This window comes from Tyto alba, unplaced genomic scaffold, assembly GCF_018691265.1.
Source record: "Tyto alba isolate M040663 unplaced genomic scaffold, T.alba_DEE_v4.0 Super-Scaffold_1, whole genome shotgun sequence".
Taxonomy (NCBI): Eukaryota; Metazoa; Chordata; class Aves; order Strigiformes; family Tytonidae; genus Tyto; species Tyto alba.
Window position 1 is genome coordinate 20,515,351 of NW_024881261.1, and position 27,852 is coordinate 20,543,202.

A 27,852-nucleotide genomic window follows, 5' to 3' on the forward strand; every position below is an offset into this window, starting at 1 on the left:
AGCCGTGGGGAGGACAGCCGAGGGGGGGGAACAGCCGGGGGGAGGACAGCCGAGGGGGGGGAACAGCCGGGGGGAGGACAGCCGCGGGAGGGAACTGCCGGGCGCGGCCGCTCCCGCGACAACCGCCCGCGGGACGCCGCCTCCCCACCGCCTGCCGCGCGGCGCATGCGCAACCGTGGCGGTCACCGACGTTGAGGAAGTGACGCGCGCGCGCGCCCGGGCGGTGAGTGGCGAGGCGTCCAGTGTGCCGCGGCAGGCCCGGCTCCGGCAGCGCTGCTGGGGGCGGCATCCCCGGAGCCTCTCGCCATCCCACCGCGGCCGGGCCTCGTCGCCAGCCGCGAGGGTGCAGCCGGCGGGCCTGGCCTGCCCGGCCCCGGCCCCACTCGCAGGGAGAGGTGTTGAAGCACGGGAACGTGGGGGCCGGCGTAGGCGGGGGAGGCGCGGGCTCCCCCGGGGGAAGTGGCCGGTGCGCGGGGTTGTCATGGTGCCTGTTGCCTGAACGCAGGGTCAAACCCGGTGGCTGCGTGATCGGAGCTGATGGAAGAAAACTGCAAGCTGGGCCCGAGGTCCGCGGGTTGCTGTGCTCGGAGACGTTGCTGATGAAGCCCACCTGCTTTATTAATGACTTCCTGCAGGTTAATAACAAGCTTCTCCCCGAAGTTGATAAAAAAAATAAATACATCTTTTCAGGAGATCATCTCTGAAGGCTCCAAACAATAACCAGCTCCAGGCTTGCCTTGGTAAGACAATCCAGTGTCAGTTTCCTAACAACAAAGATGCTTTATGTTTTACTTTAAAGCTGAATTGTTAAACTGAAGCCTACAGCTAACTGTTCTCATCAGTGCTTTCACTGGCAAGGTTATCCTGTTTCAAAAACTTGTATTTTTCTGTTTTAGATATGTTAAATTGCATATGTTTTTGTTATGTCAATGTCTTCTGGAGCGTGACTATTTACACACAAGATTGAGTTCACTCTCTTGGAAGGAGAGTAATTTTTACAGGTTAATTTATTTGTCTTGATATCAGCATCTTCCAGAAGTATTCCATATAGTTGTTTTTAAAAAGTTTTGGCCACTTTTTTCTTTTGATTGTGGAAATTACTGTGAAGAAACTTTTGGGCAAAGGAGTCATGGAGGTGTAGACTACTAGATGTTTTGAAACAAGAATTTCTCATAAATAAATATGCTTATTGATTTGTTTAGTTTTATGTGGGCACAGTCTTCATAAGAAACTTTGTGTGTGTGTGAATGTTCTTATGATGGTGCGGTTCTTTATTGTCTTTGAGCAGAGGATGACAACAGACAACAGCCACTTGCCAGACAGTATTCAAGAACAAGACCCTGTTACTACTTCAAGCAATAACTGTTTGCATAATGCTGAGGAATTGGGAATTGAGCAAGAAAATGTCATTTATAGCAGTGACCTGGGTAATACTATTAGAGTTCCCAACTCTGCCAGCCAGTCATCCACTTCCATGGCTGTTCCTTTGGAGGTGTCCAGAAGAGGACAACCCCTTTTACAGATCAACAGACAGCAGATTCAGTCCATCTCACAAAGTGCACAGGCTGCTGAGCTCAAAGGTTTAGGAGTTGATGTCTATGACCAGGATGTATTGGAGCAAGGAGTTCTTCAGCAAGTAGATAATGCAATTAATGAAGCTAACAAAGCAACAAAAATAGCTGATGCAGAGAAAGAGTATCAGTCAGTGCTGGATGACTTAAGGTAAATTGTGTCCTTTCTTGCTGTTTCTTTCTGTTACTATCTAGGGAGGTTTGGTGTATCATGTTTTTAGAAGGTGGTACATGAAAAGATGTTTCAAAAGCACTAGATCACATGCACTTTTCTGAGAGACCCACCTTTTAAAAAAAGAAAATATTTTTCACATTGGAGCAATACTTCATTGCTCTGATTTGACTAATTCAGTCATGCATCAAGGCAGTAGAGGACACAACATCTCCTTTTTCTGCTTTGTCTCCTGTCTTACCAAGTCTGTTTTCTGGGCACTGGAGAGCTATTATTGTCTGTTATTCAAAGTTATAGTCAAAAAAAGTGCCACTTCTTCAGTTTTGTATGCTTCATATAGGGTTATCCGCTTCTGGTTATGTGCTTTCTGTAACTTGGATGACTCCATATCATGAGTGCACTACAGCCAAAACAACCTTATCAGAAGTGCTTATATGAAGTAGTTAATGACACTTTAAAAGAATCAAATGCTTAATTAACATGGTATCTTGATAGTAGAAGACTTTGAGGGATAGGAGCCACTAATCTTTTGAGTTTTGGTCTTAGATCTCCCTTTCTGTTTCTGGTCTCGTTGTAGAGTTACTGTGTAAACTACTGCAGATGAATAATTCTGCCTGTGCATCTTTCACTATATTGCATTAATGTTGGGTTTTGGTGCTCAGGAGTGCTGTAGTAGTCCATTACCTATGTGAACTCTTGCATAGCTCTCTTGTTATGTATATTCTTAATTTAATGCACTTCATTTATTTTCCAGTTCAGGTGTGGAGATATGAAATTAAGTAAGTTTGCAAAACTGGAACGTAATTTCAGATGTTCTGTAGCAGAAGGACATAATGAGTAAAATGGTCATTGAGAGGAAGAATGGAGCAGTGTAATGATTGCAATTAGGTTATGCATTTATTGAGTGAGTGGTACACAGCACTGTCAATTAGTTGATATTTTCCTGTTTTTCTTTAAGAAGCATCCTATCATTTTTTCTTACCCCTCTATTTTCACCTTTCACTTAACATTGTAAAATGAGATTTACATGAGGGAATGCAAGCGGTTTATGCAGACCTGTAGAACCTAGTCTGCATAAGATGTGATGGGCAAGTCTGAAAGTTGGTTTTGGAGAAAAATTGCACAGATATGTATTTCTGGCTTGTTGAGCAGATTGACTAACAAAAGTAAAGGCATATGTGTAGAGCATGATAGAGTTGGTTGAAGTCCTTTAACACAGTGAGTGCATGACTAGAGGTAAAATCATGCAAGATGGGTCTTTTAAGTAGTTGGCACAGAGTTCATGGTGGAAGCTGCATGGTTCTATAATATATACACCAATTTAAGCAGGAGGAGGAGAATAAAAAGTGCTTGAAGTTAAATCCTGTTTAAATCTCACAGTCCTGTTAAATAAAGCTTTGTGGAAGGGGACAGTAACAGTATCTTTCAAGAGACCCTAGGCCCAAGGAAGCAAGAGCCAAAAGATAGACATGCAAGAGGATGGTACACTTCAAAGTATCAAAACACAAGACTGACAAAGGGGATGGGATGGTTCAGGTTTTGAAAGAGAAGGGAGAAGTGAAGATGTCAGTGACAGCTGAGGAGCTGGTAGAATACGTCTCCTAGGAGATCAGTGGTAGAACCCAGATTAGAGCTGGAGAGAAATGAGGCCCAACAAGTTCCTCCCTGATGATTGAGATTTCTGTAGTGCTTTTCTTTGTATATGAGGGGAATAACAGTTGCTTGGCAGGTGCTGTGAAGAGCTATCTTTGACATTTTTCATAATGCTTTGAGATACTAATTTGTGTATCCTTATGTGAAATATTCTGCTGTTTGAATCAACAAACCTAGATTTGTTGCTTCCGATGGTGTGGCAGTGCCTCTTTCCTTGCAAATGAATTCAACAGCAGAAACAGATGGTACTAGGTTATAGTTTGTGGCTCAACCTGAATTTCATATTGCATATGGAAATGTGAAAAATGGTAGTGCATGAGTAAGGAAAGTTTAATGTTGATGTGCTGTTAATTCTTTCAGCTAGTCTTTCTTTCTGAAACTATATTTGTATCTTGTAATCTATTCTTTGTGTAAAAGAGACATTGTAAGGGTAAAAAGTTACCTTTTTAAAAGCTTCCTTATATAACGGCATCAAACTTCTTAAAACATTTTTAGAAAATAAAAACATGGGATTTCCCATGTAGATTTTTGGTTTGCATGCTGTTTACCTTGAATAAGAAAAGCAACTACTATCACTTGCTTATTATCATCATCAGACTTTTGAGTACTAAATATTGCAGTGGTTTTTCAATTTCCTTGCCTTTGGAATTTTAGTATTATCAAAATTTTGTTTTAAAATATTTTGACGCACAACTTTTTAAGGTGTCTAGTATTTCCGGTGTTGCTTACGTATAAGGTGCTTGTTTAGAAACTTACCTTTAGACTTTTTTAAATTTTACCTTAAGTCTCCTGGAATATATAAATTGTATGAATCGCGGATGTGCTTGTTTTCTTTCTAGGGTTGACTAGTACATTGCAATCTTCTTGTTTTTTTCAGATCATGTACAACATCTCTGAAACAAGTAAATAAAATTATTGAGCAACTTTCACCTCAAGCTGCCAACAACAAAGACATAAACAGAAAACTAGATTCTGTAAAGCGTCAAAAATATAACAAGGTGATTGGATTACATTAATTTCCTGCTGGCAATACTTTGCTTATACTTTGGCTTAAGGTTTGGATTATGTGATATAATTCTTGCTTAATTATATAGTACAGTCAGCCTATAAATGCTGTTCCTTCCCTTTTCAGTGGTTCTATTTTCTACCAAAAAATGTAAATAACTAACTTAAAGATGTGAAAGTAAGAGCTGGATTTTGTTGGGTTTTTTTTTGTTTGTTTTGTTTTGTTTTGTTTTGGTTTTGTTTTGGTTTTGTTTTTTTTTTTTCATTCTAAGTTTGAGAACAAGCTGTAAAACTTGTTCCAGGACCTTCTCAGAAGACTGATTTGCATTAATTTAATTAAATCCCTCCCAGTAGTATTTGGAGAATTAGCAAAGCATTGTTAGAGCATGATTCGATAGTTGACCTAAATCTCAGCTCTCTTGGTCTTCATTCACTACCTTCCTTTCCTTAATCCTCTTTGATTGTCTGTATCTATCTTGTACCAGTACACATCATTCCTTTCTGTGAGCCATTTTATTTAACCTATTGATTTGGTAGAAACTGCTTCATCTTTTTTTCTGCCAGAGCAGTAAGTTAAGGGAGCTTGTAGAGCAATCTAGCAGGCATCAGGGTAATGTAAGCAATAGATCTATACATCTGTGAATAGGAAGGAGATTTGAAAAAAGTGAAACCTCCTGATCAAGAATGGAGCGCTTTGATCAGCTCACTGTCTGGAAATTCACCCTAATATTTTCTCTAATGATAAACCTGACTGAAAAACTTATTGTCCTTTGCCCTCAGACACTTCTTACCAATCTCAGGCTATTTGCCACTGATTTATTCAGTTGTTTGTTTATTAACCTTGATCACTTCAGCAACTTGGATAACACTGTGTTCACAATTTGGCCAATTAAGAGAGCGAGAGGGACAGTACTAAACAGTGGCACAGGACTAAGAACAAGTAGCTGGAAGTAGTGGGAAGAAATGCATTAAATCAGACTTACCACTAAAGAGTGATCATGTAATTGGACACTGTATTTAGCTTGTTTGCACATTACTTGAAGTAATTTACGCAAGTGTTAGTTGCAGGTGAAGTTCATGCCTCATTGCAAGTTCATTGATAGCCATCTCTAACAGTCCTTAAGTGTAAGAATAAATCTCTGTATGAAAACTGTAAGCTGTAAAAGTGGTCCTAATAGCCTCAAGAGTGGTTTGGAGGCTGTTTGGAAGCAGGCAGTGAATTTAAAGCTGATGTTGAGCGACTTTTTGCATGGAGAAGTGCCTTTTAGTGCTCTTCCTTTTGTAGTATTTAAAAAAAAAATGGTTAAAGAAGACTGAATTTGTCTGTTACTGAGACAAATGGGAAATTAATGACTGGTACAAGACAGCTATTTCATTAGAGCTGTCGTATAGGGAGTGTTTTATGATATAAAGTACTCTGATAGCAAGGGTAATAGGGCATACACAGGAGATAATATAAGGTACCATACATGAATATACTTACCCTTTGTGGGTTGAAAAGTGCTACATGAAGACTAAAGAAACATTCTTCACCAAAAAGAAAAAAAAAATTTGCTCATTTTGCCATGAACTTTATTTTTACTGAATTGTGTGCCACTCTAGGTAAGGAAATATTTCTGAAGAATGGAGTTACAAATGTGGAAAGTTATGTTGCATATGTCTTTGTTTTACTGGTACAAATTTCTCGTTTCATAAATGAAAGTTAGCAACACCAAGGAATCACATCATCACCAGTAAATATACAGTTGAGGATATTACAGTCAGATAAAAGGTGTTACAGAAGATCTAGCCATGAATTATTTTCATAGCAATAATGAACTATACTTGTTATAGCATCTGTAATGTTGATTTTTTTTTTAACCTTAAAAAGGTAAGTCATTTCACGTTGTAGTTTTTGCTGTTAAATCAGCTGTGACTACTCCTGAATTAACTGTCTACAAATATATATTAGGATGAGGGACTGATTTACCACTTAAGTTTCTTTCTAAAAAAAACATTCCAATACTTCTGGGATGATAAATAAATCTTACAGCTGTTTTTAGTGGCTTATTAACCATTAACCCAGTCTTGCAAATCGTGAACAAATCTTTTGGTGTTCTCTGTGCATCCCACTAATCCACTTGGTCTTCTTTCACTAGAATCAACACATTCATAAAATGACCTCAAAAGATGTACATAAAAATGTATAATGTGCATGTGAAATTTTTGTGTATAAACAGTCTGATCTTACTTTACACTTAGCATAAGATGATGGTATACAGCAAATTGTGTGTGTTCTGTGGGTTGGAGTCCTACACATACTGTAATGACACTTTTTTTGCACTTTTTTATTTAAAGTGCAAAACTGTGAACGTTTAAATATGAGATTCTGGTGGAAAGTACTGCAAATGTAGTAATTTAAATCTTGTTTTAAAAGGACAGCAAATTTATGAACCAGGTTAAAAATTATGTATCTACTTGTCATTCAAGGAGCAACAGCTAAAGAAGATCAAAGCAAAACAAAAGCGTCTCCAAGCAATTCTTGGTGGAACAGAGATTCTTGATAAAGTAAATGAGATTGAATTCGAGGAAGATGAAGGTATGGGAAAGGCTGTGAAGATTCTGTCCTACTTTGATGTAACGCCTGTTTTTCTTTGAAGTTAGTCTGCAAGATCTTTGCCAATAAAGAAGTACATTTCAGTAGTTTGCTTTCAGAGAGAGAGTTAAGAACACTTATTCTCTGCACCTGCAGAATTGCAGATCTTGGCATATTCATGTGGGAAGTTTTAAGAAAAGGATGTTAATCTGTGTGCAGCTCAGCAGGGATGACTGAGGCACATTAGAGTATTGGGCTTAATAAATTGGAAATCCTAACATTTTTTTCACAGCTAATTTGATAAAGATGACTAACATCATGATTGAATTACATTTTATATGCTGAATGCTATCAATCAGCAGTAACAAAATTGTTTTTTCTAACTGTTGGGAAGTATCACTAGAAATAGAAGGGGGAAGTGCTTCTCTTTCTCAGGCTGCACTGTGATTTTAAACAACCCAAAAAAAAAAAAAAAGGATTCTTCCAGAGTAGTATATTTGTTCTCTGTGTTTCACTAGGTGTTCTTTCTCACTGCTGTCTGCAAACTGAGCTTGGATTCTGTAACTCCAGTTTGGCTGTGTCTCGGCCACAGTCACTAATCTGCAGGGCGAGTTTGGACTCCTTTGACATCTGCTCATCACCTTTGGGTTATATTGTTATTTGCAGAGGTGTAAACTCTTTATGCTATTTGTCCATTACAGATATGGCTGAGGTGGATTCCAGATCTCACAGAGGTCATGCTTCTCTCTTCATTCAACAAAACTTGCATGAGGCAAAACCTCAGTAAACTTTTCTTAGTAGAAAAGCATCTTTAATCATTTTTGAATGGGTTCATGCAGTAAAACGCATGCACCCACTATGATGAAATGTAACCAAGAAGTGAATGGAGCCCAAGACAGAAGTAGAGTTGAGCAATTCCAGTAGTTTGAGAAACTGAAGGGATGGAGAGGGAGGAGTTTCATGCCTGGTGCATCATTGTTACTTGTTAAACATGTTTTGGTGCTTTAAATGGGACCATATACAGTAGCATGCTGTGCTGGCAATGCCGGTACACATCTTTTGAAATTTTGGACCCTAATAACAGAATTCAGGCTGGAATTCCCCTTCATCTTCCTGAATTCAAGAGCTTTTCCCCCTCTTTGGTTTATACCAGTTATAGTTTGTGTTAACATGTATAGTAAATGTTTATGCAGTATAACTAAAGTGCTCTTTTATGGCAGTGTGCTGTGCAGCCAGTCTGACACTTAAAGTCATAATTCTAATATTAGTATTGTAGAGTAGGGAGATGGATTTTGTTTTCTTTTTTCTGAAGCATGTGGGAATACAGTCTTTTATGTATTTTGTAAGATTTATATCTGTCCTGGTATGGAAATGTTAAATTTCAAGCTTATGAGTAGGACTGAAAAATCAATAATAAAATAGAAATTAACAGTGCTGCTGCATATGGGAACGTGGTGTTTTCTTGCACTGAACATGGTGACATGGGCTGAATTGACAGCGTAGGGAGCACATTACAGTTCATGTGCCATGGGGGACTGTAGTTTTATGGTAGTTCTTGCTGCTGTGTGTTGTTTCAGAAGTATTTGCATTTTGATAGTATGTGTAATGATTCCTACATGAAGTTTGAGAAGTAGTTTGAAGTAAAAGTTACAGTTTTATTTTTTTGGCTTATATTTTGTTGGGTTTTGCCTTTTTTGAACTTCAAATGTTATGTGTGACAATAATTTGAACTTTTAAGTTGTATAGAAACTGAACTAAATGCATATAAAACTTGGGGAGGGGGGTGGAAACCACCAAAACACTTCCATTTCCTGTGTTGGAGTTATTCAGAAGGGGTTAAAGGCATGATGAATGTTCTGATTTTTGTTTTAGAACCTGGTCCATCATGTCTTGGCAGCATGCTTATGCCTGTTCAGGAAACAGAGTGGGAAGAGCTTATTCGTACTGGCCAGATGACTCCATTTGGAACTAAAATACCTCAGAAGCCAGAAAGGAAGACACGACGATTAATGCTAAATGAAGCATCTGATTTTGAGAAGTACTTAGCAGACCAAGCTAAGCTGTCATCTGAAAGAAAGAAATTAACCCTTCACAAAGGACCAAAGAAGAAAGCACAAGCCAAAAATGTTCAGTGCGTAGCTCCCACATCTGCTACAAAGGGAAAAAAGGGTAAAGCCCTCTCAAAAACAGATAAGCGCTTAAAAAAACACATGAGAAAACTTCAGAAGCATGCTCTTCAGATTCAATCAAAGGCAAAGATTCCAAAAGAAAAGAAATATTTTGAGGCCAAGAAGTTCAGGCGTGAACAGGAGGATGACAGTGGTGAGTCTGAGTATGTACCTGATGGGGAGCTCTTTGATCCAGAAGCAGCAGAAGAAGAGCAGGTACATTCTCATGCTGAGAATGATTCTGATTATGAACTTAGGAATTTTTCAAGAAAAAGAAAACATTTGGTGAAGAGAGATTTTAAAGAAGCTGAAGATGATGCTGACTTGTTTCCAAGCTCTGAGGAAGAAGAGCATATATTGGAGAAGCGCAAAGTAAAGAGATGGAGAGATGATGGAGATGAAAACTATTATAAACAGAGGCTAAGGTTAGTTATAGACATTTTTGTTGTTAGTAACATTAACAAAAGATGTTGAAAATGCAGAGGGAAATGTCTGTAATACACTGCTAGGAACTGAAGTAAGGAAAACAGTCAGAATGATCATAGCCTTCCAAAAGGAATCGAACATACCTCATAATTGCAAGGACTTTGCTGTTAGATTTTTCTGATTTTTATAGGTCCTACAGTAATAAGCTATATGTGTATCAGTGTGTGTTTGTTGTTTGCAGAACTGTGAATGGGCCCAAAATCAAGTATATATAAAAATATATAAAACCATGTATTGCTTGGCAGCTTTGTCTGTACTGCCTTTGTCTGTAGATCATAGTCCTACCTTTAAAAAAAAAAAATATTTCTTCTGATAGGCAAAATTACAGTGCAGACAATTCCCTCCCTCTTCAGAGGGATGACACCTCTCCACTGAGAGAGAAATCTTTGGTTTGAAATAGGGTGAGGCACTTAGTTTTCAGCTTTAAATGATTACCTGCTAGTCAAGAAAAAATAATTTGAATAAATTATAGTTACATATTATTTATGTAGAATCCGTTAGTTTATTGAAATCCGAGGCAATTACATATAGTCTATATGGCGAACAGGTTTATTTGAAAATCAATATTAAAAGGATCCTTTGAATTTAAACTTGTAAAAAAAATTATACTGGGAAGGACAGTATCTGTATGATTTTTAGCACATTATATCTTTTGCATGACTTATTAGAAAACATAAGTAATGAAGACTGGACATTTATACTGCTCTTAGGCAGTTCTAGGCTGCTATGTTTGCCAGTGAGTTTCCTGTCTTTGTTCTTGATGAGAGTGAGGGTAAAAACATCCTTATCTAAAGAGATAGTGACAGTGGTGGTAGTAGTGGTGTTTTCTGTTGCTATAGTGACCTAAGGTTATAAGTTGTTTTTGAAAATAACAGCTAAAACACCTTGTGCTAATCTGTGATTTATGAAATTTGTATAACCTGTGTGTAGATGAGTGCTCTAGCTACAGTGTGCTGTTGAGATCTTTTCTTGACTGATAGGTTTAACTGTTGAGCTCCTAACAGTAACACTGAGCGATGCTTCCATTTTCACAACTGCCTGGAAACATTTTTGAAGGGGCAACAAAGTGACATGTAATTTGTTAAGCTGATACAATGATGACTAGACATGCCAGTGAAGTTGAGAGACATTTCTCAACATAATGTGAGTCAAAAAAATCGAGTTTGCTAAAATGGTTGTTTTGTTTTAATTGTTCTCTATCCACTGGCATGTTGTCTCTTTTCTAGTGTAAGGGTCAAGCTTTGTATAATGAACTTCATCTTGTTGATAGCATGCTTACTTTTAATTATTTACCTTTAGTGATTGTCCTTTAAGTAGTTTTATAGTCCTCGAGAAAATCATGGATTTCAACTTGAAAACAGCTGCTCTGTAGTGAAAGGAAGAATATATATTAGGGCTGTCAGTCAAGGGTGTTTGATGTAGTGATAAGGCCTAGCATAGGAACTTGGATAGTGCTTGGGAGGCTCAACTTTTACACTTCTGTGGAAATATAAAATCTTATGGATTTAAACAAAGCTGTATCAGAAAAGGGGTCAAGAAGTAGAGATATAAACACCAACTTTTCGTCTAGTAAGACCATGAGTTGCTGTGGAGGAAGAGGTACCTTTTGATAGCAGAGGTACTCACAGTTGTAGAATTACTGGTAACAAAACCTCATGTAGGAAGAGCCCAACTTCAGTTTCACATCCCAGGTTACAAAGGGAGATCAAGAGCTGATATGAGGCAATAGATTTTCAATCCCAGGATGCTGCTTTTCGAAGCTAAAACATAGTTTATTGCTCTTGAATAGAAGATTTTGGCAAGAGGCTCATCCAAACAATGTACAAAGGGTCAAAAAGAAATATGTTTTTTTTAATTGGATGCATTAAAAAAAATTAATTGTACTTAATTGGTAAAATATTTACTATTTTATTGAATAAAACTGTATTCTTCAAATTTAAATTAGACCAATATTAAATCATTTTTAATTCAGTGTTTTCATCAAGAGTAATTTATTTTGATTGAAAGTTTTAATATGGCTCACAGTTTAAATTCATTCAAACACGTTTTTTAATAACGTTAAGATTGTGACAATTTATCCTTAGCAAAGTCATATCATAGACTACATTTCTTTTGGTTACTAAAGTTACAATAAAAGCCTAAATGAATTTTAGAAATATCAATAACTGTAATTGCTACCAAAACACTACATCTCTTAAAAATTTCATAGCTACAGTTATTGTAGCTGTTAAGTTGCAGCTGTCCACATTGATGTTTTTATGCTGACACCCCCAGGTAATCTTCATTATGGGAAATGCCATGAGAAAATAAAATGTAGTGAATTAAGAAACATATTAAGAATGCTATAGAAATGCTGTCATTTGCTTACATTTATGTCTTGTTTCATGTCAGTTTTACTTTTGAATGCAAACAAATGGGTGAGATTATGGTATATTTTACCCCTGAGAGAGGTAGGGGAAAATCCTTTAGGATTACTTTAGTCTTCTGAACATCTAGTCTTGTGCTTGGCACTGAATACGATCCTATACTCTTAAAGATTGAAAATTAGTTTCCTGAACATTCAAACTTTTCAGAGATGGGACTTGAAGAGATTGGTCTGTGTCAAGGGGAAACTACGATGATGTTGTGAAAGCATGATAATTAGCTAACTGCAGGCCTGCAAAGCATCTCTAGAACAAGGGACTGTTTTCAGAACAGGAGCTGCTGTTATCTGCAGTAAACAGGGCAGGCAGAAGAGCACCCAGCTCTTTCCTGTCCTTCTAAAGGCCACTTGCAGTGGTCAGCCTAGTCACTCAAAACAAAGCGTGATCAGTGGAACATGAAAAAGTAAAAGTTAGCTATACAGAACTCAGCTTGCACTTGGTAATTTCAGTTCTTTTCCCTTGAGTGGGTCTTGTCTTTAATTACTGTTACTGGAGCCATGTTGCTGTGCAGACAGACTGGGGGACAAGTTGTCTTTTCGGAAAAGGTTAACATCTAAAGTGAATGAGGACTTGCAAGAATAATGAACAGTAGCGAGGAACATCAGGGTTATGGAGAGTAAGGTAAATAAAATGAGATACTGTCAAGCAGCTAAAAGGTAAGTTTAAGATTCAGTGAAAAGTAGTGTATCATCATTCCCAACTGTCTTACTGGCTACTACCAGCTGAATCCAGAGAATTAGGCAATGAGTCTCTAGGATGATGCTGAAAGTCTCAGAAACTTAATCCCCATCTACAGGTATGTTATTGATGTATATTTTGTCATAGTCAACAGTGTCCATCTTGGTCTAGAAGTATTCAAAATTGCTGCTGGTGGAATCTTAACCTGTTGCCTCCTGCCTGGTGGAATGGTCAGGTCGTGGCAGAGCCAGATTCTTTGAATACTATGGAATGAGTGAAAATGTACCTGCTTTCAGCTTCTTTTACCTATGATCACAAAATAAAACTAACCTTGTATGTGGATTAAATGCATAGGAAACAAATCTTTTCTTTGTTCTCAACAAGAAACTGCTGCGTGATTTTCTTGTATTATTCTCAAGACTTTGCAGATGTGGAAACTGCGACTTAAGGTTATTTTTTGCACATTAAGCTAAGCTTTCCTTTGGATGTATTAAAATGCAAAGCATAAGTATAACCAAGTAATTTTTGCTGCTTGTAATACACATAGTTAATGTGTTACATTACTGACATCACTAATACTGTGTCTGTGTAAGGTAATAACTTGGAGTTGAAGCAAAAAATTAGCAGTCTTATGGTCACTATTCCCATAGCAGTTGTCTGTATGTATCTGCCTGCAGCTTCAAGGAAGGACTTACATGTCAAGTTATGGGAGATAAGTGGTATATTTGTGTTTTCTTGTATTCTACAAACTATACAGAATACACAGATGTTTGAATTCTTCAATTGCTGTCAAGTGCTCAGAGGCAAGGCTAGGAAAGTTGCTTCTTTATGTCTCTCCCAAGTGACATCCAAGCAGCTGAGTAGCTGGAAGCGGTGGCTATGCACAAAGCAGTTAATACCAAAAAAAAAAAACCCATCAAACAAACAAAAAAAATTTGCTTTAAAATAAATTTATTTTCTCAGATCAGTTTTCATGTGCTAGCTTTCTTTGAAGTATCTGAGTTGCTGAATCTCTTCATGTTTCAGAGTTATAAATTAAAAAAAAAAAAAAGGATTAAATATTACCTTTCCCGAAAGATACTTTCTTAGAGCATCCTAATTGCTCTTTAAAATGACACAGCCAAGACACAAATGAAGATACATTTTGGCTCACTCACTGAGTACACCTTTAATTCTAAGCTCAAGTGTGTAATTGTCTACATCAGTCTTAATTTACTTACGAAGACTTGTGGTACTAAATGCATGTATTTCATCTGTTAGGATGTGCCAATTAAATCCACCCATATAGACCATAAAAAGTTAGATCAGAAAAGTAATGCTCAATGCTTCAGTTTAGCAAATTAGAATAATCTGTAAGGGATTCTTATCTGTATAAAATAAAAACCAACATATTGTGCTTCACAAGTGCAAACTATATTAAACACTCAGCTTCGTTCCTGACTGTATTTAAAAAAAAAAAAAAGTGATTATTACTGTTTTGAATGCAGAATTTCTTTCGAGGGTATTTCAATAAGTGCTAAGTGGGTTTAGAATCTGAGAAAGATTTAATTGTATGATATATGGGTTTCATACTACATGTTCAGGATAAAATTGTGTTTATGTCAGTGATCATGGACAACATAAAATAGATTTCTCAAAGGTCATGCTTTTATTTTCAAGAGACCTTGGTGAGGTAGTGAAACCTGTATTTTCTGATTGTTTAGGCATACTAATGGTGTTTAACTGGGGTGCATAAGGAATATATTGACCAAATGGTCAATGTGTTACTGCATAGTTAAGTCAAATATGAGGCACTGTTGTTTCTACCTCCGAAGTTTGACTTCCAGGGAACAGTACACCACTAGACTGATCAACTGACTGATCTGATCTAGCAAATAGCACTTGTCCTCCCATTGCTTCAGCCATTCAGATATTTACACTTTTTAAAATAAAACAGTGAAGTTTTAGGGTAGAATATCATAATACAGTGTCTTACGTAAATTCACAGCCTTTCAAAAACTGAATAGCTTCTTCAAACTTTGAAAGCTGTTAGTGGTAACAACATATTTCTATGTTTTCTTTAAACTGATACTTGAGGGCAAAAAAACCTCCAGACCTTTGGAAGAGATGTAGTACCAGAGCCTTCAATACTAGTGTTTGATGTAATTATACACTTCAGTAAAGTAACAGATACAGTGTGTATGAAATAAACTTTTCTTTAGAAAAATTAAGTATGGTATTATTAGTTCAAATTCTAGACATATGTGTTTTCTAGATATCTATTGATTTTAAGAGAAGTCCTAACATTGATCACGCTTCTTGCAGAAAATACAGTAGTTATATTAAGGTGAAGTGCCTAAATTCCTTGACAGCTCTGAGCTAATCTCAGAAGCGTTTCTTCATGGTCGTTTCTGGATCGCTTTTTCTAATGTACGCTAGAGGGCAATCTGTTTCTTCCCAGGGGAGACTGAAGCTCCAGTGTTGGCTAGTGGTGATTCAAATTGGAATATAGAATTAGAAGCAAACTCTTGTACAAATTATTACCTTGCTTGAGTTTAATATGGGTTCTTTACCTAGCTGTCACTTCAGAAGCTTTTTAGTCTATGATTATCTTGATTTTAGTGGGGTAAGTAGGAGTTTTCTTCCTTGATTTGGGTCTTGTCATAACCTAGTTAGATAAAATAATCAAGTTCTGACATGTCTCAGCTCCAGTAATGACACTGTTAGCATTTGTCAATTTGAATCGTTGATCTTTTTCTGGATCTTAGAAGAATAATTGACTGTCAGTGCCTGATAGCACAACACTGTATTACTGAACCAAAATATATGCATTTTTATGCTGTGCCTCTAGAATGTATCATATCTGTCTGCTAAACTCCAAAGCAGGAATGTTATTTTCCTAAATCAAACATTTAACAAACTAATAGTCTAAAATAGATATTTCCATTCCTGTGTTAGCATAGATAGGTAAAAGTATCTGTGGGGAAAGCCTTGATACTTCATATATTTTTACTAATTTATTTTCTTACTATTTAAATGGATACATGAATTCATAAAATGAAATAAGAACAATCCAATAGTAAACATTAGCAACTCATCAGTTTTTAATCAGAAAACTAAAGACTATCTTTGTCCATCTTGTTGGTTTTGTTTTGGTTTTGTTTTTTCCTTGGGTATGCTGCTTTTTAGCCATCATGATTTTTGCTTCTGAAGACTTCCAGACTTAAGAGATCAAAATATATTCCAGTGAAGCTGGCTCTCTACATCAGTGCAGCATTGTGATGTCTTAGTTTTTCAGTCCAATCGGTTTTTGGCAGTTAGTGTAACTTGTGTATATTTGGAGGTGATGGAGTTATTTCCACTTAATAAAACAATACCACAGTTCAAAGTTTATGACTGGTTCCATAAAGGCAGACTGTATTTTCTCAAAAGATACTGGTGAAAAGCTGATCTAGAAACCTGCCATAATTAGCTCTGTTTCATGAGAAAGGGTCTATGGTTGTGTTGTCTATATATGAAGTGCTGAACTTACCCGTTTTTTTGTTCCTAACTCATTATTTTGTTTTTTTTTAACAAATTTGCCAGAGGCGCAGAGACCTTTAGGTGGATGTTCCAAGTTTCACTGAAGTAAGTGCTCAGGAAAACAGGAGAGACTCTATTAATGCTGCCACTGGAGAAAGCACAGCTTGATCTTAAGTCTTGTTATGAGTTTGCAGATGCTGTGGAACATGATTTTGAATGACCTAACAGCAAGAAGAGTCTCTTTGAGTGTTTTCACCTTATTTCATACCGGAAAATGCAGAGCAGTGTCCTTAAGAAGACAAGCATCATTGATTTAATTGCTTCCAGAACTGCTTCTGTAGTTAAAAAATACAAGGGGAACACTAGACCTTCATTGCCTGGTTATTTTTTCATTCACTAATGTGTTTAAAATAGACAACTTAAATCAAATTTGATTTTAAACAGTTTTAGGTGACAGGATTTTTTCTCTAGTGGAGAAGGCACTTCTCATACCAGGCTGGAAGGAGTTACAGTACTGTATGTGACATTGCACCAGTCGTGTCTGCTCTTAATATAACTGAGCTAGATAGATAGCAGCATGGCTGAAGTCTTACAGACTTGGACCAATGCTTGAGATGTTTTATAGTGTCTTCTGTTTTGTTTGTCAGGTTGGAAGTGCAAAATATCAGGGATAGTAGCTGTCTTACGGGCAGTCGTTTCTGAAAAATTTTAATAGTGACTAATATTTCCCTCCCTTTGGCTAGTTAGGTCAGGATATATCAAAATAATGAAACTGCTTAAGTTATGTTTCCATAGCTGATGATAACTGACAACTTTGGGCCAGGAATTAACTAACATTTTTATGATTATGCTGCCTTTTCCTGACATGGGTAAAATTGGGCTAGTGGCTTTGAAAACATAAGGCATTTAGCCCATAAGCTTAATGCACGCTGGATTGTGCATAGCAAGTCTGGAAATAAAATACAATTTGCACGTCAACCTCTAGATGCAGTTTGTCTTTGAATGCTTAAAAGGAATGCACAGCTTTACAGAAAAATCAGGATAAATAATTTTAAAATTATTTTTTTTTTAAAAAAAGAGGAAAATGTGAATTTTCTCATGTTTTTTAGTAGTTCAGAAATCCTTTTTCCCAGAGTACAGGGTGTGTTTTGGGGAAGGGGGTTGGGGTTTTTTTTGTTTGTTGTTTTAAAACTCTGTTAATCAATTATCCTGTCATTTTTTTTACTGCTACTGAGGCAACCTAAGCCAACAAGAAGCTGTTTGTGTAATGAGTAAATGATAAAATATTACCAGGAGGGAAATGGACTATTTACTTACCTGTAATGTTTGTCATTCAGAAACTGGAGATGTGCCAGAAAGCTGTTGCATCCTATGAAGTCCCCCTCCAACCAGTCACTGCAGAACTGTTGTAGACTGCATTGTCCAGGGTTTGTTCAATGTAGAGTTAAAAGACTGGACAGATGAGCTTTCCAGCATCTCACTTGGGAGGCTGTTTGTCCCTTAATGCAGTAGATTTCAGTGGTAGGCAGCTGAACTCACTTTTTTTTGGCCTGAATTTTCCATTTGCCTCTTTTCATCTCATCACTACTGTTTATAGTTCTTTGACCCAAACAATTTTAGTCTTGATGTTTTATTTTCCAGATGCTTCTAGACAATTAGGTCTCCTTCTTCTGCCTTTTTATGAGATGAAATCTGCTTTTGCACTGCATCCAGAACAGTAACATAAGGATGTTTTTCATTTATTCTACAGCTTGCCAATTTCTGGAGGGATTTTGTCAGGTTATACACCAAATTCAGTGTGCCTGCAATGAATGGCACTTTCATGGGAGAATTTCTGCAAAATCCAAATTGTCAGTGAAGTGCTGTTGATAGATTAGTACATACCCAGCGAGCAGTAGCGTACGCTTTACTATTACAGGTAGATGTTTTTGGGTCACTAAAACACGAGTTCATAATTTCCTTGGATGTTGAAGATCCTTTGGTGCTTTTTCAAAAGGCAGGGAATGATGGGATGCGAAAGTAATTCTCTAACCTGCCTAGAGACCAAATAAGATTAGGCTGCAGACCACAAATCACTCTGTAATTTCAAAACCTTAAAAAACATCACTTAATGACTGCTTAACAGATTTAGAGCATGTCACCCCAAAGATGGAGATGTTTCCAACTGAGTCTTCTGTATAAGATTATACACTGCTGCACATTTCTCTAGGTGAAAGAAGTTACTTAAGTATATGGTTAAATTAATAAGATAGCTTTGGAATACCTAAGCTTTATTGAGATTTTGGGGGATTTTTTTTTTATGGTGGTTTAGGAATTTAAGATAGCCAGAATTTTTTGATGGTGTTAACTGTTAATTCCATTGTATTAGTATTTCTGTCAATAGAAAAATGTAACTAGCTGTAAAACTCAAAAGGCTTATAAAGAAATAGTGAGGATGGCATTCACCTTTTAATATATTGGATATTTTGAGCATTTACCTGCATAATTCACTCCTCCAAAGGATTACTATTTAAATCATGACATCAGAGAATGCATTTTTATTGGGTTTTTACCTGATCGAAAATTCAGCATAGTTTCCATATGGTATCTTTTCTATGCAATAATTGAGTGTTTACTCTTTATGTCACTCTAGGAGGTGGCAAAAAGAACGTTTGAAGGACAAAGAACATCAAACCGCTGAGGGACTTTCTGAAGAAAGTGACACTGAATTTGAAGAGGGTTTCAAAGTCCCAGGGTTTCTCTTCAAAAAGCTTTTTAAGTATGTATTGTATACTTTATTTTAATATTACGCTGCTGTATGCTGTTAGTAATATTATGGTGATTCTGGATGCCATTTGCTGTATATTTCACTTCAGTGAATGATGCCTCACCTTTTACTTCAGTTGTTTCTGTAGGATTCTTTAAAAAAGGCTCCAGGTTCAAACCTCAAAGAAGCTCATTTATTACAGGCACAAAAGCAGGTACATGAAAATACAGATGTTAACTAGCTGGTGTGAATATTGTGTATGCATATTATCTAAACTACGGGGCTCTCTTTGTCTATTTTTATAAGTGCTTTCTTTTATTGGTAAGAGCTTGCTCTTAATCCAGGTGTGGAGTGGTAGAATAACTTCACTTTGAAGTATAAGGTGTTGGCAAGTTGTGATAAATGCAAACAAGAAGTGTAGGTGTTTCTGTGATTGGGTGGCATAAATGAAATTTTCTGACAGTAAAGAATATAGACAACTTCTTTAAATAACTACTCAAAGTCTACTCAAAGTAACTGCTTATAATTCGTATTATAAAATAGTCTTGAACATTTTGCCCAGTAAAATTTTAAAATGTGGAGAGTGCATTCTTAATTCCTTTTAGCAAATGGAAAACACTCTACAACTCATTCTTTAGTTATTTAATGCTGGATTACAGATTTGGACATGACTGGTTTTTGAGACCAGTGACACTTTTAAATTCATCTCAAAAAGCTATTTACAAAAGGTAGCCCAAACAAGATAGCACCTGGAAAGTTAACTTCATCCATAATCTCTCCCTAAATTTCATGGATAATAGACTTGAATTCGGTTTTGCTGGCAGCATTTCACACAGCAGGCAAAACATCTTCTCTTTCAAAATCTAAGTCTCTAAAATCTTATAATTAGTGTAGTAGAAAGCCCTGGTTTATAATGGGTGTTTGTGGTATCCCTTCCAACAGGACCACTTAGTCTTAACCTCAAAGAAATTATTACTGTGGTCCTGTAGTTCCTCAGAAGGAAAGCACTAGCTCTGAAATGGAATTGAATTAATGACTTGATTGCGAGGACCATACGCAACTGATGTGTGGTCTCCAGTTGTTTATGCAGAAGTACTGCAGATGGAATCATCCTGAGAATGGATGTGTGGTGTGAGCAACCTGAAGGGAATTGAAATAAAGCAGACAACTAAAAATTAATCTTAGAGATACAAGCCTCAGTAATGAAGGGTATCCCTACAAGCATGAGTCAGTTGGCAAAACTTCTTAAGTGGTTAGAAAAATCAATTGAGTTGAATGATTCGTCTGACTTGTAACTTAAATGCTGAAATCTCCAGTGTAGGAAGGCCCATAGTCAATAGGCATTAAACTTTGAGTTTTGAGCAAGTTTAGTACAAAACATGGAAGTACATTGACCCAAAGAATTACACAGCGGTATATTGTAAGTGATCTTCCTGTATAGTTGAATTCTGAAGAAGTTAGCTCACACTAGAAATAGTAGAACCTTAAGTTCATTCTTTGGTAAGCCTGTTAAAATAGACGGTCTGTTTCTTCCCTATATACTTTTCTGCTTTGAGGAGCATTCAGCAAGAGTACCATTGGTGCTGCCGTGGAACCAAATCAAACATAGTGAGCAAGACTGACTTGCAGACGGTATAAGGCAATGTTTGTACTTAGCCTGAGAGAATGCTGTCTGTATAAAAAAAGAAACCAGGTTTCTTCATTGTTTGCTTTTAGTTTGTGATTTCCCTGATATGTCTGAAATGCAATTTTGTCTCAGCAACAATGCGGCTAAACCGTGATAGTTACTGTGGTGAATTTTGAAGGATGCATCACAGCATGATTGCTGATGTGACGGAACTATTTTTGAAGACCAGGCAACATTTTTATTTTACTTCTACAGTGGTTTAGGAGTAAAAAACAAAACTTAAAAATTGGTACAATGAAAGCATAAGATTAAAGAAAATTTATCTCTCCATATAACCATAAAAAAATATGGGGGGGGGGGGGAGAGGGTTTTTTTTACTTTTGCATAGTCACAATTACTGCATATTTATATGATTATACAAAGAAAGCACCTGCATCTCTTCCATTTTTAGATAACCTTGGAGCAGGATTTTTTACAAACTTAATTCTCGACTATGAAACTTTCTCGGGAGAAAGATGCTTATAAACGCAGCTAGATTTTATGCACTGGTTGTAATCCTAGGAAATAATACAAAATAATACCAGGAAGTTCTTGAATGGTTGTCTTCTGAAGAGACATGATGGACATTAGTCTGGGGGAGCAGCTTCTGACTGGAATTAAGGTTCTCTTCAGTTCTTTAGTTTTTCTGTCAGAAAATATGTTGTCTTCATAAAGTGTAATAGCATCTTAACCCAATTATAGTTAATCCTGCAAGCCATTTCGTAGTTGTTTTTAGATTGCTACATTTTTAAGGTGAATTAATTTCTAATAAAAGGTGTTTTTAAGGGCTTCTTGATATAATGCATTTGAGACACCAGCAGATAGTATGATGTCTGAACCATTAGATGTGTTCTTTGATCATCTTTATCTAACTACTCAAGCCATTTGTTTGCCTCTGCTTAGCATTCTCTCAATCCATACAGAACTCATCATAAATTGATTTTTAATAGTACTTTGTAGACCCTAGTGTCATTAGCTGTCAGTAGTCCTAAATACTATTTGTTCAAAGAATGAAAAAGGATTTTGAAATGCACACAGGACAATGCCCTGAAATGAACAAACCCTATTTTACAAAAAAAATGTGTTTTGCTCTTTGTTGTGCTCTGCACTCCAGGAACGCATGCCATCAAGAAAACTATATCAGTAACCTTGTTCTTTCTCTAAGTTACAAGACACAGAAGTGCTAAAACATGTTTGGGTTTGTTTTTTTTTTTTTTGTAATTTGAATACACTGTCTCTTCATTTCCTTCTGGTCTGTTTTCCATTTAACCCACACACGTAGTGTCTTATTCCTACTGGTCTCACTATTTCATATCATTATAAAAAAGCATGTCCTAAAGTACTTCTCAGTCCAGCATCTTATCTCTACCTTTTTAGCTGCCATTGTAAACCTTGCTTTCTAGTCTATTTCTTTTAATTGGAATGTATTTTACATTGTTGCTTATACAGTTTTCAGTGAATGACTGGGACTAGAAACTGCCCTGATACTCTCACATAATAATATTCTGCTGCATCCCATTCATTGGGATAGTTTCTATTGTTTTGCCTTCCAAAACGTTTTACCTTGTTGGCTTTTTTTCTTCAGTGAAAGAGATTAAATGTTACTAAATTAATTTATGTAAAAAGAAAGCATGCTTTGGCAGATGTGATCAGTTTTCACTGGGGAGTATGAAGTCTGTACCCCTTACAAGTCAAGCTTTTCCTTCAGTTCAAGGTGTATGTTCCAAATAATATAATTTACTAGGCCCTTACATGTCACCTTTTCTGAAAAGATAATGCTTTGTTAGAGTAGCTTTTCAGGTTGCTTTTAACACTTAAAATATACATGAAATAAAATACCCTCTAATTACCATGACTATCAGTTTAATTAGAAATATTTTAGTGTTGCATAAAGAATGAAAGTCACATGTAATGTCTGCATCAAAAATGTATGACCTAGTAAATACAGCACTCATGTAAAACACACATCCAGCATGTTACTGTAACTAGTATAAGAACCTTGCCAAATGATTAATTCATGAGTACTTTCTGTTATGATCTGTATCATCAAACATTTGCCATCTTCTCTTTCCTTGTTTTAGGTATCAGCAGACAGGTGTTAGGTGGCTCTGGGAATTGCACTGCCAGCAGGCAGGAGGAATTCTGGGAGATGAGATGGGATTGGGCAAGACCATCCAGATAATTGCCTTCTTGGCAGGTCTGAGCTACAGCAAGATCAGGACTCGTGGTTCAAATTACAGGCAAGTGCTCCTCTGCAGACTGTCAGTCTGTGGAGCTCAATTAATATTTCATCAGATGTATTGCTGGTAGAGGAGGGTCCTGTGAATTATTAATGACATTTCAATTACAATATTCCTTTAATTCTTTTAGTGGGGGACATCAAAGGAAAAATTTTACGAGACAATGGAGCTGTAGGGCAGGAAAAATTAAACATGTAACACTTTTAATGAATTCCAGGCATTGATGCTTCATTTTGCAGATGAGCAGCACTAGATATTTTGGGTCAATACAGTGTCTAAGGTTAGCTTCCACAAATGGATTGTTTACAAACTCAATTACATTAATATCAATAGTTTACACAATATGGAATTTTAAATTGGATGTAATACCTTTAGTTCCATTTATTAAATTTTACATTAAAATATTTGTTCTGGCAAGCCACCAGGTAAATGCTTTACAGGAAGCAGCAAGCTGATTTGCAATGAAAGGTAGAGTTTTTGATTGGCAGAGAATTATCCATGCCAAAAAAAATTTGTAGTAATAGTAAAAGCAGTAACTTACACAAAGGAATTTCCATCTGCTTTTTTTTGTTGTTGTTGCTTTTCAAAACTATGTGAGAGTGATTGGCCTTTCTTATGAGATCCCTTATGCTATATTGTTACTGAGCAACGCTTTAAAATTCCTTCTTCACAGGTGAAATTACCGGAAAAGATACTTGTTGGTGTCCTTGGATTTTAAAAATGCACGCATGAATAATACTTGATTTGTCTGTTTCTGTTGGTCTGTTTACCTGATGCAAATTAACACATGCAATTAAGCAAATATCATATTACTATACTAAAAAAAAAATAACTTCTATATAGAGGCATATTTAAATTATGTTCAGCATGTACATGAATTGTAAAATAATGCTTTAAAGAGGAAATATTACTGTTTTTTCTCCAGTTGCTTCCTTCTGTAGATTTTATATTAAAAAACTCCAGGTCCTCCATCACTCAGGCCAGTTCATTTACTTTGATATGGCTGCCTGATTTAATGATGATACTGTAAATATTATATTGTGAAGGTACATTCCCTGCCCCAGTTGGAAGACCACTGAGTTAGTGGAAATCCTTCAGGAACGTTTCTTGACATCATTACACAGTTACAGCTTATGACCTAAGATCCTGCAGTGAAATTACAATCAGACTTTGAAAAGACCAAAATATAATTGTACACATAATTTCTGCATTTAAGATAATGTGTTCGGTTTCATTTTTTTGGGTGGTCTATGTCATTAAGTCTGTCATGAGGTATCTAGGTATCTACATGAGCCTGTATCTGGGTTGAAATCTGTTGTTGAAACCTGTTGAAGGGCTTGGGGGTCCACCAGTTTGCTTGTTTCCAGATACATTGTTTTGTTTAACAAAGATGTTATCTTTCACGACAGACTTTGCTTCATTTATTTGAGAGATCAGATGAGAAACTGCATAAAGTTCATACACTGATTATTTAGTCATCTGTGCTCTTCACAATACTGAGATATTATCGTACACATTAAACATTAAGGCTGAATCTTTCTTGTGAGGGGCAGAGAGATTAATTTCCATGGTGTTTACATAAATAAAAATCCAGTGCCCCAGAAAATGTGCATTATTCTTGCTGCCCTGTTCTTTTATTTTCACTAGGATTTAGTTGCCATTTCAGTTTCATTTTGAAGTCATGATTTGCCAGTGCTTGGCAGTGGAGTTGGTTATAATGCAACATGTTATCCTCTGCTAATTTTTTGAGTACTTTATAAATATAATATGACTACAGCTTCATTTTTTAGTAGTAAGTTTCAGGAATAAATCTTATTTGCAATTCTAATAATATCCAATTAAGTAGGAACTAATAAAGAATACTTGCAGTGAATTTGGGTTTTATAAACCAGAAGCAGTGGAAGAAGAAAGAGATTTGGGTATATTGATCATATATGATACTGACCATAAGCTATTCGTACAGTGCAATTGTGAAAAAGGGACAGAATACATTATGGCAATATATCTGGGGTGGGAACAGGGCAGTATTAGTATCCTGGTACAAGTCACCAGTAAGACTTTGATTTGGAATGTTATTAGTGTCACCTTTGTTCAAGGAAAACAAATATAAATTGGATGGGCAGCAGTGCAGATCTGTTGCAGCGATTAGGAGAATGAAGGATGCCTTCTAAGTGTATCAAGCCCAAGTGCGTGTTTTGTTTAGTTCTGTGAAACAGCACGGACTGGAAGAAGTTAGATGACTCTTTTATATAAATAAATAAAAGCTCTCAAGAGAAGAATAAAATGTTGGCTAGTGGAATGTGGTTAGGGCCAGACTAGATACAGAAGAGGTTTCACAAACCAAGTGGAGAGGGGGAGTGGATTTTTTGAAAATTGATCAAAGGAAGTATGAAGTCTTTGTGTAAACTGAAAGGGGGGGAAAAGAAAACACAAACAGATAAACCCAGCATGTGTGCTTGTTTGATACAGACCAAGGGAATAAACAGAAGTAATTTGTTACTACCCATGAAGGATAAGGAACTAATATGTTCTGGGGAAGTTGGCTTTTTTGCTGTACATATTTTTAAGAGCAGTAGCAGGGGTTACGTGGATTTGTAGCGTAATTGAAGCTATTTTTTCATCTCCGACTTCTATCTTCTCCTTGGATTGCTGGGAGTTTTTTAATTAGACTATATAAGGTTGCCATATAATATTTTTTCATAATGAAAGAGATAAGCAACATCCAGGTTGTTATTCTGCATAGGTATAAGCTTTTAATAAGGAATATTATTTCTTGATGTCAGCAGTTTCTGAAGGCATTAACAGGTTGGTTTTTTTTAAAGCAGGTTACTTCTGGTGTATGGAAAATCCTTCTTTATTGCTATATGCAAGTGATCTTGAATGTATACTGTGATCTTTTGAATTGTCTATTACCCCTTGAATAGTACCTAGTTGTCCAGACATAGAACAGTATGTGGTAACTGTAGCTATTGCCTTTGTTTGCAAAGTCATTTTGTTCTGTTTTTCAAAGAGTAAATATATTTGAAAAATAACTATTAGTAACCACTGCTTAGTATATTTCCTATGACTACTGATATTTGTTTGTGATGGTAGTATTTCTTGTTTAGCCGTTGCACTTGAGGTTTTTCTCTTTTTAACCTTAAGAGTATCTCTGAATTTAATATACAGAAAGACTTAGTTTTAAATGTCCTCAGTAATTCTAAGAAACAATCATATGATTATGATTAAGAAACTTATGAGACAGTTTAAGCCCAGATCAGACTTCAACTTCCATGGATGATATATTCTGCTGCTTTCGAGTCTTTGTCATATCTGTAAATTATGGTGATAATAGTACAGTATATTACCAACATGAAGCAGAACACCTGTGTGTAAGTCCATCTGTGAGACTCCAGCTACACATTCTTTTTAATAGAAGTAATAAAATAGTTGTTTGTTAATGATTTCTTTTCTCTTATAAAAACAGCATTTACCCAAACCTGATTTGTATTACCAGAGGAGGAAGTTCCCTTATGTCTTATTGTTTGGAGCTTTTCAATTTCTGTGTTTATCTTGATAGATGTATCCATTAACTGTTCACTGAATATGTTAGAATCAAAGAATGGTTTAGGTTGGAAGGGACCTTAAAGATCATCTAGTTCCAACCCCCCTGTCATGGACAAGGACACCTTCCACTAGACCAGGTTGCTCAAAGCCCCGTCCAACCTGGCCTTGAACACTTCCAGGGAAGGGGCAGCCACAACTTCTCTGGGCAACCTGTACTGGTGCCTCACAACCCTCACTGTGAAGAACTTCTTCCTTACATTTAATCTAAATCTACCATTTTTCAGTTTAAAGCCATTACCCCTTGTGCTATCACTACATGCCCTTGTAAAAAGTCCATCCCCAGCTTTCCTGTAGGCCCCCTATAGGTACTGGAAGGTCTCCCTGGAGCCTTCTCTTCTACAGGCTGACCAACCCCAACTCCCTCAGCCTGTTCTCATAAGGGAGGTACTTCAGCCCCCTTGTCATCCTCATGGCCCTCCTCTGGACTTGCCCTGACAGGTCCATGTCTGTCTTATGTTGGGGGCCCCAGAACTGAAAACAGTACTCCAGGTGGGGTCTCATGAGAGCAGAGTAGAGGGCGAGAATCACTTTCCTTGACCTGCTGGTCATAATTGATGTGGCACAGGATACGGTTGGCTTTCTGGGCTGCAAGTGCCCGTTGACGGGTCATCTTAAGCTTCTCATTAACCAAATCCTTTTCTGCAGGGCTACTCTCAATTCACTCATTGCCCAGCCTGTATTTGTGCTTGGGATTGCCGTGACCATGTGCAGGACCTTGCACTTGACCTTGTTGAACTTCATGATTTGCACAGGCTGACCTTTCAAGCCTATCAAGGTCCCTCTGGATGGCATCCCTTCCCTCCAGTATGTCAACTGCACCACACAGCTTGGTGTCATCAGCAAACTTGTGGAGAGTGCACTCAATCCCACTGTCCATGTCACCAACAAAGATGTTAAACAGCACCAGTTGCAATACCAACCCCTGAGGAACACCACTTGTCACAGATCTCCACTTGGACACTATCCAGCCAATTCCTTAGCCATTGAGTGATCCATCCATCAAACCCATGTCTCCAATTTAGACAAGGATGTCACACAAGACAGTGTCAAATGGTTTGCATAAGTCCAGGGAGATGATGTCAGTTGTTCTGCCCTTATCCACCAGTGCTGTAACCCCATTGTAGAAGGCCACCAGATTTGTCAGGCATGATTTGCCATTAATGAAGCCATGTTGTCCGTCATCAATCACCTCTTTATTTTCCATATGCCCTAGCATAGTTTCCGGGAGGATCTGCTCCATGATCTTGCCAGGAACAGAGGTGAAACTGACTGGCCTGTAGTTCCCCGGGTGTGTCTTTTTTCCCTTTTTAAAAATGGGGGTTATGTTTCCCCTTTTCTAATCAGCGGGAACTTTGCTGGACT

The 27,852-nt window shown here is 37.0% G+C and overlaps 1 protein-coding gene across 2 annotated transcripts in view; it reads left to right on the forward strand.

Annotated features, from left to right (window-relative positions):
• Positions 1 to 223: 223 nt before the first annotated feature.
• ERCC6 (ERCC excision repair 6, chromatin remodeling factor) overlaps positions 224 to 27,852 on the forward strand; it is a 49,552-nt gene continuing 21,923 nt past the window's right edge. Inside the window, exons 1-7 of one of the 2 annotated variants that reach the window (XM_033001782.2) lie at positions 224 to 740; positions 1,289 to 1,722; positions 4,274 to 4,394; positions 6,871 to 6,979; positions 8,849 to 9,569; positions 18,865 to 18,990; positions 22,726 to 22,884. In XM_033001782.2, the coding sequence (XP_032857673.1) occupies positions 1,292 to 1,722; positions 4,274 to 4,394; positions 6,871 to 6,979; positions 8,849 to 9,569; positions 18,865 to 18,990; positions 22,726 to 22,884 (1,667 nt within the window). In that variant the 5' untranslated portion in view covers positions 224 to 740; positions 1,289 to 1,291. The remainder of the gene's footprint in view (positions 741 to 1,288; positions 1,723 to 4,273; positions 4,395 to 6,870; positions 6,980 to 8,848; positions 9,570 to 18,864; positions 18,991 to 22,725; positions 22,885 to 27,852) is intronic. The other variant, XM_042787717.1, reaches the window with a different exon arrangement.